General features: G+C 39.4%; 1 protein-coding gene across 4 annotated transcripts in view; it reads left to right on the plus strand.

Moving 5' to 3' along the window:
- Positions 1 to 15,100, plus strand: part of sh3pxd2b (SH3 and PX domains 2B) — a 39,529-nt gene that overhangs the window by 7,421 nt on the left and 17,008 nt on the right. For all 4 annotated transcript variants that reach the window (XM_071460539.1, XM_071460536.1, XM_071460538.1 and 1 more), the window contains exons 3-4: positions 7,262 to 7,337; positions 13,413 to 13,489. In XM_071460539.1, coding sequence (XP_071316640.1) covers positions 7,262 to 7,337; positions 13,413 to 13,489 — 153 coding nt within the window. The remainder of the gene's footprint in view (positions 1 to 7,261; positions 7,338 to 13,412; positions 13,490 to 15,100) is intronic.

A 15,100-nucleotide genomic window follows, 5' to 3' on the forward strand; every position in this document is an offset into this window, starting at 1 on the left:
TTCATTAAAATGTACTGTATGCATCCGTACGCTGTGCAGTGTTCTTGGAACAGTAACAAAACCAAAACATGTGTTTTCATTCAGGGAATGCTGAAAGATAGGTGCACTTTATTATAATAGAATATGTGGGTATAGAAAACCAATGGACTGTGGAAATTTGCCTTTGCAACAGGAGGACATGGCTGGACAGTATATGACATCAGAGAAATTGTATCACATGCCTCCTCTGATCAGCTGATGAGCACATGGAAGACAATGCCATAGTCCTGTAACTCAGTAGTTAAAGCTTAGCACTAAAGAGCCGAAGTTACATCAGTGCCAACCTTGCTATAACAATTTTTTTTAACAGTTTCTGGCGGGATGAGGGTTGGGGTAATGTGTATTATTATTGCTGTACCATTTATATTGATGTCGCTATCCCTAACCCAGCAACTGAAAAAGTATGAACAGACAATTGCAAATGATTATTTTATTGTTTTCAGAAATGAATTTAAATTCAAATTTACCCCAGTGTGTCACAATATACTGTATATTAGTACTGAAATATGAAATAATATTTACCATAATAAAATATTTTAGTCATATTGTCCACCCTTGTTAAGTGATCCTTAAATCAATCCACTTTATTCAAGTGTAATTGAGAAACAGCCACAACCACACCCTTGGGTGCTGTTTCTATACTGGCCCTCTGCTGTGACCTCTCTGGATGTGGTTATAAAAAAAATGGCTCTGCAGGGACTGACTAAAATTTACAGACCTTATCTAAACTGAACACATCAGGCACTGATATCATTCATGTGTCCCCAGAAATTTAACTTAGTGTTTTACTATTATGCTAACATTAGCATATACAGTAGGATGCTACCTCAGCAACTTAGTATTAATCAAAGTAAGAAATCATTTCTGAAGACACGAGCTTTAGTCATGCATATGGAAAAACTGATGTCATTTACTTATCCATCAATTATCTATATCTGTGCTGTTTATCCATCCCAGCTGACAGTGGGCTGTGAAGCATTAAGTTATTTTGGTATCAAATCTTTTGTAGATTTTACTTAATTTCTATCCTACAAACAGCTCTCCAGCATACAGCCATTAATCAAGTCAACCTGACATTTAATTCCAGTGCTACTGAGTTTGCATTAGTATACAGTACAGTATGTTAAACTGTTATCACTGAGAGCCACTGCCTGTGGATGATGCCTTTGTTCTTCTCCCTACTTCATAAATGTTCAGTAACAGTTCAGTCTACCATGAATATGTTTTTTTTTTTTCTTTAACAGTGTGGTTGCCTCCAAAGGGCTAAAATGACCTCATAGATGAATCTACAGTGAATGAGTAAAAGAATCGGAGAACTACTGAGATAGGCATGTGGCACAGAGAGCAGCCATTGTTCTTGAACCTTTTATACTCTCATTCCACAGTCTGCTGCTTCTCAGATCTTCTTTATTAGGCCTTTATGTGAGGGCTGATGATGTGGTTAAAGCGGATATGGACTAGACAAATTACAGCCCATTGGAGCATTACATTCAATGAAATAACAGTGTTTAAAGGTTTACAGTATCATGGGCGTATAACAGACTGGTGATGTGACATGTTAACAATAGAAAGGTTTGTTCCTCTTATTTTAATCCTTGCACTAGGTCTGTTGGTTGAAATGTTGTCAAGCAATGACTGAGATGTTTCGAACTGTTTTTTTTTTAAATTATTAATGGACTATCAGCATTGACACATCACAGCACATTTAAGAGACAGTGTGTTGTAAACCGATTCTGAACAGTTTATGTTCTGAATATTCACTCTCTCCATCATTCAGTTTCCTGGCAGAATAAAGCTTTGCTGAGTGTTGCCTTTTATCATGGGGAATCTAGCTATCGTCCAAACATGGCCTAATAATGTCAGTATCTCCTCATCAGGATTTGGTGAACAATAGAATGAATCCATGAGCTAACGGTTCTTATAAGTCAATCAGTTGTGAAAAAAATGACTTAAGGTTAAGGTTAAGGTTTGAATTAAGTATACATCAGTGGCATATGGTGCCAACTGCCCCCCTGCACTGCTAACTTCTATCTCTCTCTCTCTCTCTCTCTCTCTCTCTCTCTCTCTCTCTCTCTCTCTCTCTCTCTCTCTCTTTCTCTTTCTCTTTCTCTTTCTCTCCTGCTCCACACACAACCTACGTACTGAGTTATTCATGGAAGGAGCTGCACTACTTCTGTGACAAGATTCTGTCTCAAACCTCTTAAACTTACTGCTGATTTTGTACAGAAATGATAAATTAGTGTAATTTGCTCATTAACTTGCTACTTCTGCCTCTTAATGCTTAATGGGCGGGTTTAGTTTCCACACGTCTGTGATGCAATATCATAACTGACCTCAGAACAGTAGAAGCTAAGTCAAGGACTGCTTGCCCGGGACACTTTGGCTATAGCTAATCACAAATTAAAGCTCCCCTTATTGTCAACGCACAGGCTCAAACCTCCAAATTAAGCTGCCATCCTCGCCAGTTGCCAAGCTCCAGCTGACATGAGACAGTCACACCCACAAAAATGACAAAAACAATAACTGTAACAACAATACGTACAATGGCTGGAAGGCAAGCTAGCTTGTGGGGAAACTACTCTGCCGCCACCACAAGTTGGCAGTAAATTACACGATGAATACAAACAGGCACTAGATCCTTTATGGGGCAGAAAGCTGTTCTGAGATCAGATATAAGGAGAGACATCACATCCACTTCAGTATTGTTCTTACTGATGTCTATTCTTAGCTTAACTGGGCAAGCACTGCTTGCCTTGCTTGCCCTGATGGTACACCACTAGAACTCATGAGTGCACAGATTGAAGTGATCATTTCTGTTTTATATTTATATATTTCTTAATGTTATCATGGTGTGATGTCCACAGATTACTATATACTATAGATCTATCATTATACCATCTATATAGTGCCAGTGTTCATTTCTTTCTAACTGAAACGAAGACAGAGTGATATCATTTAAAATAACATACTTCATAATAGCCTTGGAAAGTCATGTGGAGTTGACTGTGCTCCGCCTCAGCTTGACATCCTCTGGCCTGCAGAGAATGAATATTTGATGTTGGGTGCATGATGTAACTGGTAGTTTGAAGAGACATCTTTACTCTCTGCAGATGCCTTTTCTTGTTTGAGTGGCTCTGATTACAGAGTAGATACAAGGTTCAGAGTAGACACAGAGACTGGGTGTGCCTGCACTCAAAGTCAGACACATGGGAACAATTACAATGTGTGGGGCATAGACTCTTTTGTGTTTGTCTCTCTTGCTCTTAGTCTTGCCTGTCTTTATGTTTATACTATCTCTTTCAAGGTGGTGGTGCGTCAGTGGTGAGACACCTCAATTTTAAGCCAAGCAGAATGATGCTTTGTGAGTTTAGTGCCTTTTTCTCCATTTCAGAATTCCTTCTTTGGCATTTACCTCTTTTACTTGACTTGCCTTAGACAAAGAGGGTTGTGGCTCATTTTTCTGCCTCCTTTCTTTTCGTAGTTTTTTTGTTTAACAGGGGAAATTGTGGCTTTAACTTTATGATGCTGAGCTTTACCAGTCAGAGCCAATGGGAATCATTTAACTGCCCCCGTATGCGGCTTGATATTCATGCCTGAAGGCTGATCTTTGCCCTTTTAGTACACAGTATAAAACATGTTCCCACATAAATTCATTTCTTACAACTAAATCCAAGCTAGAGTTATGATTTGTGAAAAAAAACATTTTGTCAGAATCTTTTCAAGTGTCTGAGATTAAAAAGCTCAGGTCTGTCAGGTATGAAAGCATCAAATGCTTCTGGACTCTTTGTTTTGTAATTATACACTTTACTGGATACATCAAATTGGACTGCTTCTTATTATTGTATGGCCAGCTCTGCTAATTTTTAAAGAGAAGAAGATGATCAAAGGCCTTTTGGGGTGGGAGAGTAGTTCATTAGAGGGTTTTAATGATTATGTTGAAATAAGCTTGTTGAACTTCACTGTATATGGAATGAGGGGCATTTTGTGGTATAAGATGTGAATAAGAATTAATGAAGAAATAAAGTGAAGTGGAGAATACAAAGGGCAGTTGGGTCTTTCTGTACAGCTGAAGATCTGTAAAACATATGTCCTTATATTGATGTTTCTTTCTTTTTTCTGACTGGTGCTTTCCCATCCAGATGTCTGTAACCATCCAGGAGCTGTCAGTCCTCTCAAACTGTTGTCATATAGAAAACTACCTCTGGATATAGTGTTATATTTTTCTCAATTTAGAATTAAAATACCTGTGTATCTCTGCAATATTTATATGTGGGTGATATCTAATGTCAAAATGTCTTTGGTGTTAATGTATTTAAGATAATCCAGTTATTCCAAGTATTCCAGTATCTACTTAAGTAATTTGTTGAGAATTTCATGTCACTCATTGTTTTACAGCAACACTCCCTCTTTGGCACCTGACTGCACGGAGACAGTCCATAAAAAAAATATTAGGAAGTACTATTTGGCTCAGGTCTCTGCCTTTTCCATAACCTCTGTATCACCTCACCTCATATTACACCGCCCCCGTCTTTCTCTGTCAGTTTTGGCTCAGTCTGACTTATTGTTTCTTTCAAATTTGCACTCAAAGAACATTTTGTGACATCTTGATTCAACTTCATTTTTATTGCTTAAAAGCTTGCTGTAAGAACTATTAAATTACCACATGGAAAGGTAACTATTAATACCAGTTTCAGGGCAATATTTTATCACTGAAATCTGAAATGACCCTCAATAAATAATCAAAGTTCATATCAGCAAGAGTAGATCAAAACCTGGAGAGACTATTTTCATTCTGCCCACTGTCAGCCCTTTATCTGTTTGCTTCTCTCCTTCTCTCTGTGCTCACAAATACAGTAGTTCAATACAGCTGAATTCTCAATAAAGCTGTTCTCATTGACATGATTTTCTGTTTCTGCTGCTCTGCACTAAACTCCTTATTTTATAACCATGACAGTCATCTGACAAAATCACCAAACACATATGTTAGACAACATCTGTTCTGTGATTTTGGCTATATTTACTTGTAAAATGATCAGTTAGCGTTTTACTGAATTTTTCACTTAAAAAAAATCTCGAAAGGCAGGTCTTAAAAGTCAGTAACTCTAGCAGCAAAGGCAATAAGTTGTCAACACTGCTTGTTCGTGCTTAATCATTTGGAAAGAATCCAAAGATGAAATGTTATCACTCAGTCACATAGTATTTGGCTAGCTAATGGTGTAACTTCATACCTCAGCCAGTCAATCACTCAAGTCAGTCAGGGACATTTGCAGTGCTGGTCCTGCTGTTGCAGTCCACCCAAAAGTGATGTCTGATTAGATAAAGTTCAGCAACAATACACACACACATACATATAAAATTAGATTCAAGAGTAGGTGGATTGGAGGAGGCAGGCTGTTTCATGCTTAGAGCAAGCTGGATGCTGCTCCTTGTCAAATTCAGGATAAGCGGGGGTCACCAAACCCAAATACAAAATCTGTCATACATAAAGCATCATGTCTATGTTTCTGTTGAAACACTGAGGCCCAAAAAAGACATAAAAATTATGGATACATAGACACGTACTGTGAGATCTGAAATTTAGCCATTAAGCTTAAACATGCAACAGCACAAACCCTAGGATTTTACATTTCTGTTTGGGCATTGCTGACACATATTCTAGACATTAGTCTCTTGTACTGCTCAAGGTTCAGAGATATTTAAGGGAGGGAATGAAATCATCCCAGGTTTAGATATTTCGTGAGCTTATTTGTTTGTCCCTGAAATGCCTCTGTGGCACAGCCTTGATAGATACATCATTTTATCAGGCTGATTTTGAACAGAAACCGGTCAGAAATGGTATGAATGTCATTATGTGCTGGCCCTGTCATAGGACATATGGCCCAACTCTGGCTGCATCTACAGACCTTAATCTTTAAATATGTTGTTTTTCCTAATGGGAAGCAGAAGATTGTACAATCTAGTGTCACCCTGGTTTCAGTTAATACTTAACTAACTTATCCCATCCCCTTGTTCTACCTCTCCCGTACCTGTTTTTCCACCAGTCTAATCAATATGTATGTGTTATTTTTTCACACTTCTCATAATAACATAAAAGATCTCTGAAGTGGTATTTTGCGCAGTTGCTTCACTGTAGAGCTGCCATCCTTGCCTCGCACTCACTCTCTCTGTCACACAGACACACACACACACACATGGATGAAGCATCAAAAAATCCATAAAAATTTAACTGGCCCTGTCTTTCACTTCACTGGTCCTCTCTGTGTGCATGTGTGCATAAGACTATGTCTGGCAGGTCTGTGTACAAAAAACCACTGCAGATTAAAGTGTCAGTCATTGGTGCATATAATGGTGTATATCCTTATTTCATTCAGCAACTTGCTTGAATCTCCTTAACAGTGTTTTTCTTTGGTCAAATAAAATTTGGTTTGGACTGTGGGAGTCTTTTTGAAGAAATGGATTCTATCCTCTGGGTGCAATATCAAAGACATTTCCAAACACTCCTCTATAAAACATTTAAATAGGTCAAGTAATTTTTCTTCTTTCTACCTCTAAGTCTTTTGACTGTAGGTTTGAAGGTGTCAGAAAGTGCATGAGAGAAAAAGAGAGAGTGCACTTGGAGTTCATTGGTCAGTATGGCCAGGTGTCATTTTATTGGCCTCAGCTGCATAGAGAATGGAAGACACACACACTTCACTAAGTGTAATGGACAAAGATGACGTGAGAGGCCAAAATGATGGAACATAACTTACAGTTTAGTGTGACAGAGAGAGTAAGGTAAAAAAAATTGTTGAATTGGACACCGTAATATTGACTCTTAAGGCTGATTGAGTTTTAAAAAGACAGAATGATCAAGTGAAACAGAGAGAAATGGTGGTCAAGAGAGAAGGAAGGAACCACTACTCTCTGGCCTTTAAAGATGATGGTAACAGAAATGTTCCACTATGTCAGTGGTGGCTTGCTGCTATCAGCCCCTTAGCTACAGCAGCATATGAAGCAGAGGGGAAAAACCATACCATCTGCTGAGTACGTTCCTAATCATTGGCAGGCCTTCCTTTATTGGCCGAATTCCTTGTAGGAACTGCTGATTTGTAAAAATGTGAAGCCTTCCTTTCCAGCCTCAGCTATCCTGTTGTGTGTAATGTCAAATGCATGTTTATTTGTGTATGTGTGAGGGTAAATACTTTGTGTGCTAATCATTTTTTAATTAATCGTGGGGTTTCAGATGGAGTTGCTGGATAAATTCCCAGTGGAGGGAGGCCAGAAAGACCCAAAGCGCAGGATCATTCCTTTCCTACCAGGTAAGAGATAAACACACATTGTCCCTAAGCCCCCCTTCTCTCTCTCACACACACACACACACACACACACACACACACACACACACACACACAGACACACACACAAATGAGGATTGTCTTGAACAAACAGAAGAATGATAATAACAATATATAATATGAAGAAAAAACAGTTGCTGGCTTAAGCTTCTGAAATTTTAAGTTTGAAATTAGCTGCTTTTCTTGAATTTATGTCAGTACCTCTGGGTTTTGAACTGATGATTAGACAAAACAACCTAACAATTACTTAACTCCAAGACATCTCTTGGGTTTAAGCAATAGTGATGCTAATTTTTCATTATTTATGAAACTTTACGGACTAAATAATCAATTAAAAATTAGTTTCAACCTTCATGATAAAATGTTGCCAAAAAATGCACAGAACAATATACAAAGACCACTTAAGTCACTCCAGTCACTCTGTACTCCCCCCTCCCTGTATTGTTTTGTTCCTTCGTCTCTCTGCTTCTCATTTTGATTTCTCTGTTAGAAACACTTGTACGCATTGGGTTAAAATGTGGACAACAATGACTCACTAACACTGTGGATGAACTGTAGGAAAGCACAATGTTTTGTTGGTTTTTGCAAACTGCACACAAAGGAACTAACCAGAATTATCCGAAGAAGACATAATAGGTAATGTCACCATACTGTGAACTGAGCAAGAATATGCTTCTTCATCTCAGCATATGGCATATACAGGGTTGGAGCCTGAGTATCTGCTGTTGGTTCAGTTTCAGATAAAAAAACAAGAAGGTCATGGTTACATTCATTATGATCTGTTTTCTTGGCTTAGTTGCATCACTGTTCTGACTGAATCATCACTGTGTGTGAAACCTGACCGGCCAAAGTAATGATTTTGAACTTTTGAACAAGTTTTAGATTCAGATCCTGTTGAAAGTAATTCTTTATGAGAGTTTGAAAGAAAGCCTCACCCAGAGACCCCACCCATATCTCCCCTACCAGGCTAGGGACGGGTGGGGGATAGGATTATTTTTGTGGCCATGAAGGTCTGGAACTCATTGTGCGAATACACACATACATACGCACAAGCACACACACGCTCATGTACACACTGAGCCTGTTTGATTAACTCTGAGCAGGAGGAGGGAGAGAGATAGGAAAACACTGCTTTTCATACTAGCCCCTACTATTACTAGTAGACTAAATATAATAGAATAGAATAGAACAGAACAGAATAGAATAGAAAGCCTTCATTGTACAGAACACAACAAAATCAGAAGTCCTGCTTAGTGAATTTAAATAGACAGGGGAACATAACAACCTCAGCAAACAAACAACCTCAGCCAGAAAAGGTTGTGAAATGTAAGTATATATATGGATGCCAACTGTGGATACTATTCAAATTCTGTTTCACTTCCTTTCTGTGTTTACCGTAGGAGTGTGAAATTCAAGATTTTTCTCGTTTCCAGTTTTCCAGTGAAGAGGTCTGAGTGTTGGTAGAATCTTTCACTCCTCCTGTTTTCAGTGGTTGAAAATTACCCTTGAAGTTCCCCCATTTCAGGCACAAAATCCCCAGCTACTCCTGTGGAACTGCTAAGGCACCAAAATTTAGAGTGGACTCTACATGGCAAACCTCTAGGAATGCCACTGTGGACCTGTTTCCATTTGTGGAAGGGTGTAGCTGGAAAACATGATTTGTGCTTAGTGCCTGGGTAAATCGAGGTGTTACAGAATGAGGGTACGTCCACACTAATACAGATACAGTTTTAATTTATTTATGATATATAAATAAAATATAATATCTATAATAGGTGCACATTTAAGCTCTGCATCAGATTTAATCTGTTCATACTAACACGCCTGAAAACACCTTTCACATGACCAGTCATGTACACTGGAGATGTGCACACCGGTGTAAACAGGAAACAGATTGTCTACTCTGCAGTTGGTTGCTTCGGTGCACTAAATAGGAAGCAGAACATGAATGGCAGAAAGTAAGACCTTAGATTTCTTTACTTGCTGCAGGCAATAAAAGTGTGACAAATCAGGGAAGGATACATTGTGATTGATGAGACCCAACCAGGAAGTAAACGTAGATCTCTGTGTCAGTGTTTCCAAAATTCCAAAGTTTCTGCCCATCCAGACTAAAATGCAACCCTGGAGTTTCAAATTAAAACAGGGCCAGCAGCAAAAGTGATATATTTTTAAACCAAAGCATATCACTGTAGCTGTAGCATGTGACTCAGGTCCCAGATCAGGTCATCCAGCACTGTGAATGACTCTCAGTTAACTCTTGCCTGATTTGCAGATGAATTTTCCTAACAGCCAAGAAAATCATTCACTTACAAAGCAAAAGTCTGGACTGTGGGCTGAGGCCAACATAACAAGGCATGGAAGTGGTTTTCCCTGCTTGGTTTGGTTTGTTCAAGGCCTCAAGACGTTTTTACTCCTTCAGTATCTCCACATCAGCAAAGTAGCTTGTCTGCATGTGTGCATAGTGCAGAAGTTCTGCTCTGTTTTTTTGCCAGATGCACACACCAAAAACTTGGCTGCTGCATTTAGTTGTAAGTTCACTCTTGACCCCTTAGAAGTTCCAAAAACTTGGCCATTTAAACCTATATCCTCTTATTTTTTTCCTAACAGGAGGTTGACTGTTTTGTTATCTCAAAATAGGCCATTTGTTATTTGAATACCTCCCACAGTGCTAGATTTCTTTGATGGGTTCGTGCATGATATTTAGATAAAAGTGATGAATTTGATCTGTCTAACCCAGACCCCTTTACAGCAGTGTCAGCAGGTCAGCCTTTGAAAAAGAGCTGATATGCTCCTGACCAATTATCCAAAGCTAGGGTTGTTAAGCTATGCCTCAGAACCCAAGCTGGAATGTGGGTCTGTTTCTTCAGGGCCCCTGAATGATAGAAGAGGTGATATTTTTTCGTGAACTTGGATCTGAGAAGTAGACTATGAATTTGTGATTTTGCTTGACTTTTTTCCCCCCTTTTCCTCCTAATGATAGATCTACAGTACATACTTGTTTCAGCTACTATGGTGTGTTGGGGATCTCTCTGCCTGCCACAGTAGGAGGCATAGTATGTTGGAAAAGGTCAAGTACGATTCTGTGGAGCTGAATAACTTACATTTCCCAGGCTGTGAATGGCACAAAAACACAAAATAACTGAACAGTTACCATGACTTTGTTGTTTATGCCTCATTCATATCACATTCATCTCCTGTCTGGAGGGAAAAGTAATCACTGCTCTCGTCTACTTCAATTTGTTTCACATGATGCATCAGTTGTAGACCTGACTTTTATGGCAGTTTATGAAGCTGTTTGTGCCCTTAGTCAGCAACTTACCCTAGAATGCAATAATTGCAACACACACAGCTAGTCCAACAAGTCCAACTCAACTGTCAAGTCATTTCAGAAGAGTCTTATAACAAGTGATAAGTCATTCAATACAAGTTCAAGTCAGTTCTCAAATTTTGTTAAAGCAACTCTCAAACCAGTCTCACCTGAGTCCAAGTCCAAGTCTTGTCTTATGTTCGTAGCAAGTTTTAACCGAGGTCTCAAGTTTTGTCATAGCAACCTTCAAATGAAGTCTCAGCTCATGTAATAATATGTCAGGCCATGACTTTAGAAATCTGCAAGCTGACAGCGAGTATTTCAGATCTTGAATATTGGCCATAAAAATGACACAACATTTGAACATTTTCCTTACAAAGCTGTTTTAAGAGTATTTCTTTAGTAACTGAGGTCTGGACATTTCAATACATAGACCTAATAATTACATAGTTACAGTGTGTGCCCATAAAAGGCCTGCTTGTTGCTTATCTTATTTTTTTTCCTTTAACTGGACTTTACAAGGTCAAAACTCAACTTGAAGGCTCAAGTGCTCAGTTTTGTAACCTAATACTTTGACTGGAGTATTACGTCTACAGAACTGTATTATGTAAAGGGTTTTAGCTACTTAAAATCTCCCTGAAGAGGCAAAATATAGTGAAAAACCAAGAGGAATTCATTTATTCAATGATCCTCCGTGTTTCTATTGCCACCTTCCTCGCTCTCCCCCAGGAAACAAAAGCTGTTTGATAGCCTTGGTCACTGCTGGCTCTAAGATTTGCCGTAAAGTCTACCCTGCCTCAGCCATGGCTCCAAGCAGCTTTCCTCCCCTCCCTCCTCTCTCCCCAAACAAGCCCTTTTCATCGGCTGCACCCATGAGTTGCCGTGCATACAGAGCGGGCAGTGTTGAGTCAGTGCCTCTCTCCTGACCCCAGAGAGCTTTGGAAAACTGTCAAAAAAGCTTTCTGTTTGAGGAGTGACAAGAGGAGGAGAGGAAGAAAGAGACAGAAAAAGAGGAGGAAGAGAAGTAAGCGTCCGGGGGTTGACTTTCAGAACTCTTCAGTTTTCAAGAGCTGTGCAGACAGTGTGTCCTTTCGGCCGCTCTGCCAACAGCGAAGAGATTTGGAACGTCTTCTCTCATTCTTCGTCCAGTCAATCTCATTTTTAACAGTCCCCCTCACACAGTACTGAACGCTTCCCCTCTGGACAAACCTACTGAAAAATTAGGTTATTTTCATCCTCTGGGAAGCATGAATGTTCGTGCAAAGTCAATTCAATAGTTGTTGAGATATTTACTTTGACGTGGTTAATAAAAATTGAAGTTACCAAACAAAAGCCACAAGAAGAGAAGCTACAGGAACACCCACGTGTTTGAAGGTCTGCCTTTTGTCACACAGTTGTCCCATCTACATAATATTAGCTCAAATGAGATGGTGGAAGTTATATTAATCCCCAGAGCCAGTCCAGCTCTTTGATATTATAGTGAGGTACCCTCTCTTATCTTCCATCTCCATCACATCTTTAGTCACATGTACTGAAAAAAGATTTCCTGTAATTTAGGCTTCGTTTTTGACGCCCACCTGAGTCAACTACTAGGTGGTTTTTTGAGGAAGTCAGCTCACATCTATCCACTCAGCAGTCTCCACCTCTTTGTACATCCTTCATTTTCTTCTTGTTTCCTTTCCGTATATGTGCCATTCTTTTCCTTAGTCTTTAGTCCAATTCACAGACAAGCAGTGCCACAATGGCATAAATATACATAATCAGACACTGTGATGATCACAACCAGTGTCTCTGTGCCTCTATCTACCTTCCTGTCATTCACACGCGCGCGCACACACACACGCACACATACACATAAATATAAAAACAAAACAAACATTTGTGGTTTTGCACTATGTGGGTTAAGGAAGCAGAAAAGGCCATTTTTAGCAACATGTGTGAAGCGTTGGAGCTGTAGGTGGGTTAACTGTTCAGTGGCCACCTCCTGTGAGACTGATGCGTGTTTCAGCAAGTCTGCTTTATATACAAACTAAACAAATACCTTTGCCCCTTGATGGTGGTGATACAGTAACTTCTAAAAACATTTCCCTCTTTTTCATTCAGGATCTTGTTACAGCTTTGACTTCCTGCCCAGTTTATATGTTTGCATTAGTGCTGTCTCAGTGAATTTATCAGAGAAACTTCAGCAGCTACCATGAGGAGAAAATAGATGCTGGCTCTGAAATTTCCTGCATACCGTTAAGTTAGAAGAGTGTTTTAAGAGGCCTATTTGTAGCCATTTCTTGTTATTGTTATGGCGATCCAGCTCGTCTGTGCCTGAGGTTATTTGTGCCTGGAGATAAGAATGGGGGAGCAGCATTTAAGCTGTCATGCGAGCTTAACGTGCTTTCCCAAAATCATTTATTCATGACTTGGAAAGGCCAGCTATTCACCTAGCTCCTTACGCACCTCATTGTGCTGTCAGTGATATTGATAATGCCACTGAATCTGCATGCTAATTCACTAACCATGTATTCTAAAAGCCTGTGTCCTTGTTGTCCTTTTTAAAAGCTCTGCGTTTTCTTTCATTTAATAATGGTTTATGCTTTTGTGTACAGTGTGTAAAAGTCAAATACAGGTTATGTACACGATTATGCATATTTTAAGAATTTATATTGATGACCGAAAAAGATTATAAGTTTAGATTTTCTGTTCTGTTGACTTCTAAATCTGTTTTTTCTTCTATTTTCCAGGGAAGATCCTGTTTAGAAGAAGCCATATCAGAGATGTGGCCATGAAAAGGCTAAGGCCCATCAACGAGTACTGCAGGGTGAGTGCATTGACCAATATGTGACTTAAACCCAGAGGTCTGCACTAGTCATATTTCTTGAACGTCCATGAACACTACACTAACCAGTGAGCATTTGCACCCTCAGCGTCAAGTGCCAAAATCAAGGTAGAAAGCACCTTGGTGGTCACAGGACAAGAAAAACAACCATCCCACCCACAGAGTGAAACTGTATCAACTTAGTCATCAACAGGAAAATGGAAAATAATCTTTTCATGGCCTCTGTGTATATGAGCAACACGAGTAGCAGAGCATTCAGAATAACACATAGGAACCACACCATCTGGTTTCAAGAGAACTTATTTGTTTGTTGAATATGTGTCATGGTTTTTGATGGTGCCAAATTTGTCAAAGTTGTATCCCATTACCTTCACCTATCAGATGTTCCAGCTGTCAAACATACACACACACACACACACACACACACACACACACACACACACACACACACACACACACACACACACACACACACACACACACACACCGACATTGACATAAGTCAAACACATGGTTATAGTCATTAAAATTAAGCTGATAGCCACACTGCAAGATTTACATAACAAGATTTATAGGATTACATTTTTCCAATAACAGCTGTGTGAATAATGCCATTGTCCTTGCCTTCTAAATTGGCAGTGTGTACCATACTGAACTGCCTAGAGCGGGCCGTGGTGACAGCAGGCACAAAGGCTTGCTGAGGAGTCCTAAAATCTCCCCAGGTGCTTAGTCAGAGACTCTGACCTCCATGCAAAAGCAGACAAACTAAAGGAGAATTTCTCTCAGGGGATCAATAGTGTATAAGCAAAAAAAAAAAAAAAAAAAAGTTGCTCTATAGCTAAATGAGAGGATGATCTCATCGTAACACACAGATGTTCAGTAACCATCATGATCTCACTGGACAAGAGAATTTATGAATTGTATGTTTATGCTGTTAGGTTGCTGCCAGTGACAGACGAAAGACAGAATGGGCAGAATGGTCTAATGTGTGGTGGTGTCTGTTAGCATTTGAAATACCACAGCTCTTTCCATCAGTTACAGAAAAAAATTAAAAAATAATGTAAAACCTGTGCATTATCCAGCCCATTACATGGCTTTTTACCAAAGAGATAAATCACTTGGCCTTGAGGAAGGGGGAAAAATGCAGCTGTACTGACTCAGGCTCCACTGTAGCAGAGCTGTGACTGTAAAACTGCCAATAACTAGAAATTAATTGCTACAATTTGATGGAAATGTTACCCCAGTAACCTAAATGAATGCATTATGATTGATGTTCAGCTTCTTAGCGACAATACAAAGTTTGGCCCTGTTGAAATAATTTCAAAACTGTAATTTTCTCTTTATCTGCACTAACCAAGGAATGAGTCTGCCATCCATCACACTGTCATGTTTTTTTATGGTCAGGCATTTAGAAAATAGATATTGTGGCCATAGTCACACAATGTAGGTGTGAAACAGCGCTTGTGTATTTCAAAACCCCAGGAAGATGAGCTGTTGTTGTATCTCCTGTTGTGGTGGTTGCTATCAGTAGAGAGTCATGCCAAAGGCAAAGCGCTCGCTGGTGCTGAGCTTGCTCTAGTCAGCACATCCACA

Source organism: Trachinotus anak, unplaced genomic scaffold, assembly GCF_046630095.1.
Source record: "Trachinotus anak isolate AG129_WGS33_773 ecotype Australia unplaced genomic scaffold, CSIRO_AGI_Tana_v1 ptg000024l, whole genome shotgun sequence".
NCBI classification, from domain to species: Eukaryota; Metazoa; Chordata; class Actinopteri; order Carangiformes; family Carangidae; genus Trachinotus; species Trachinotus anak.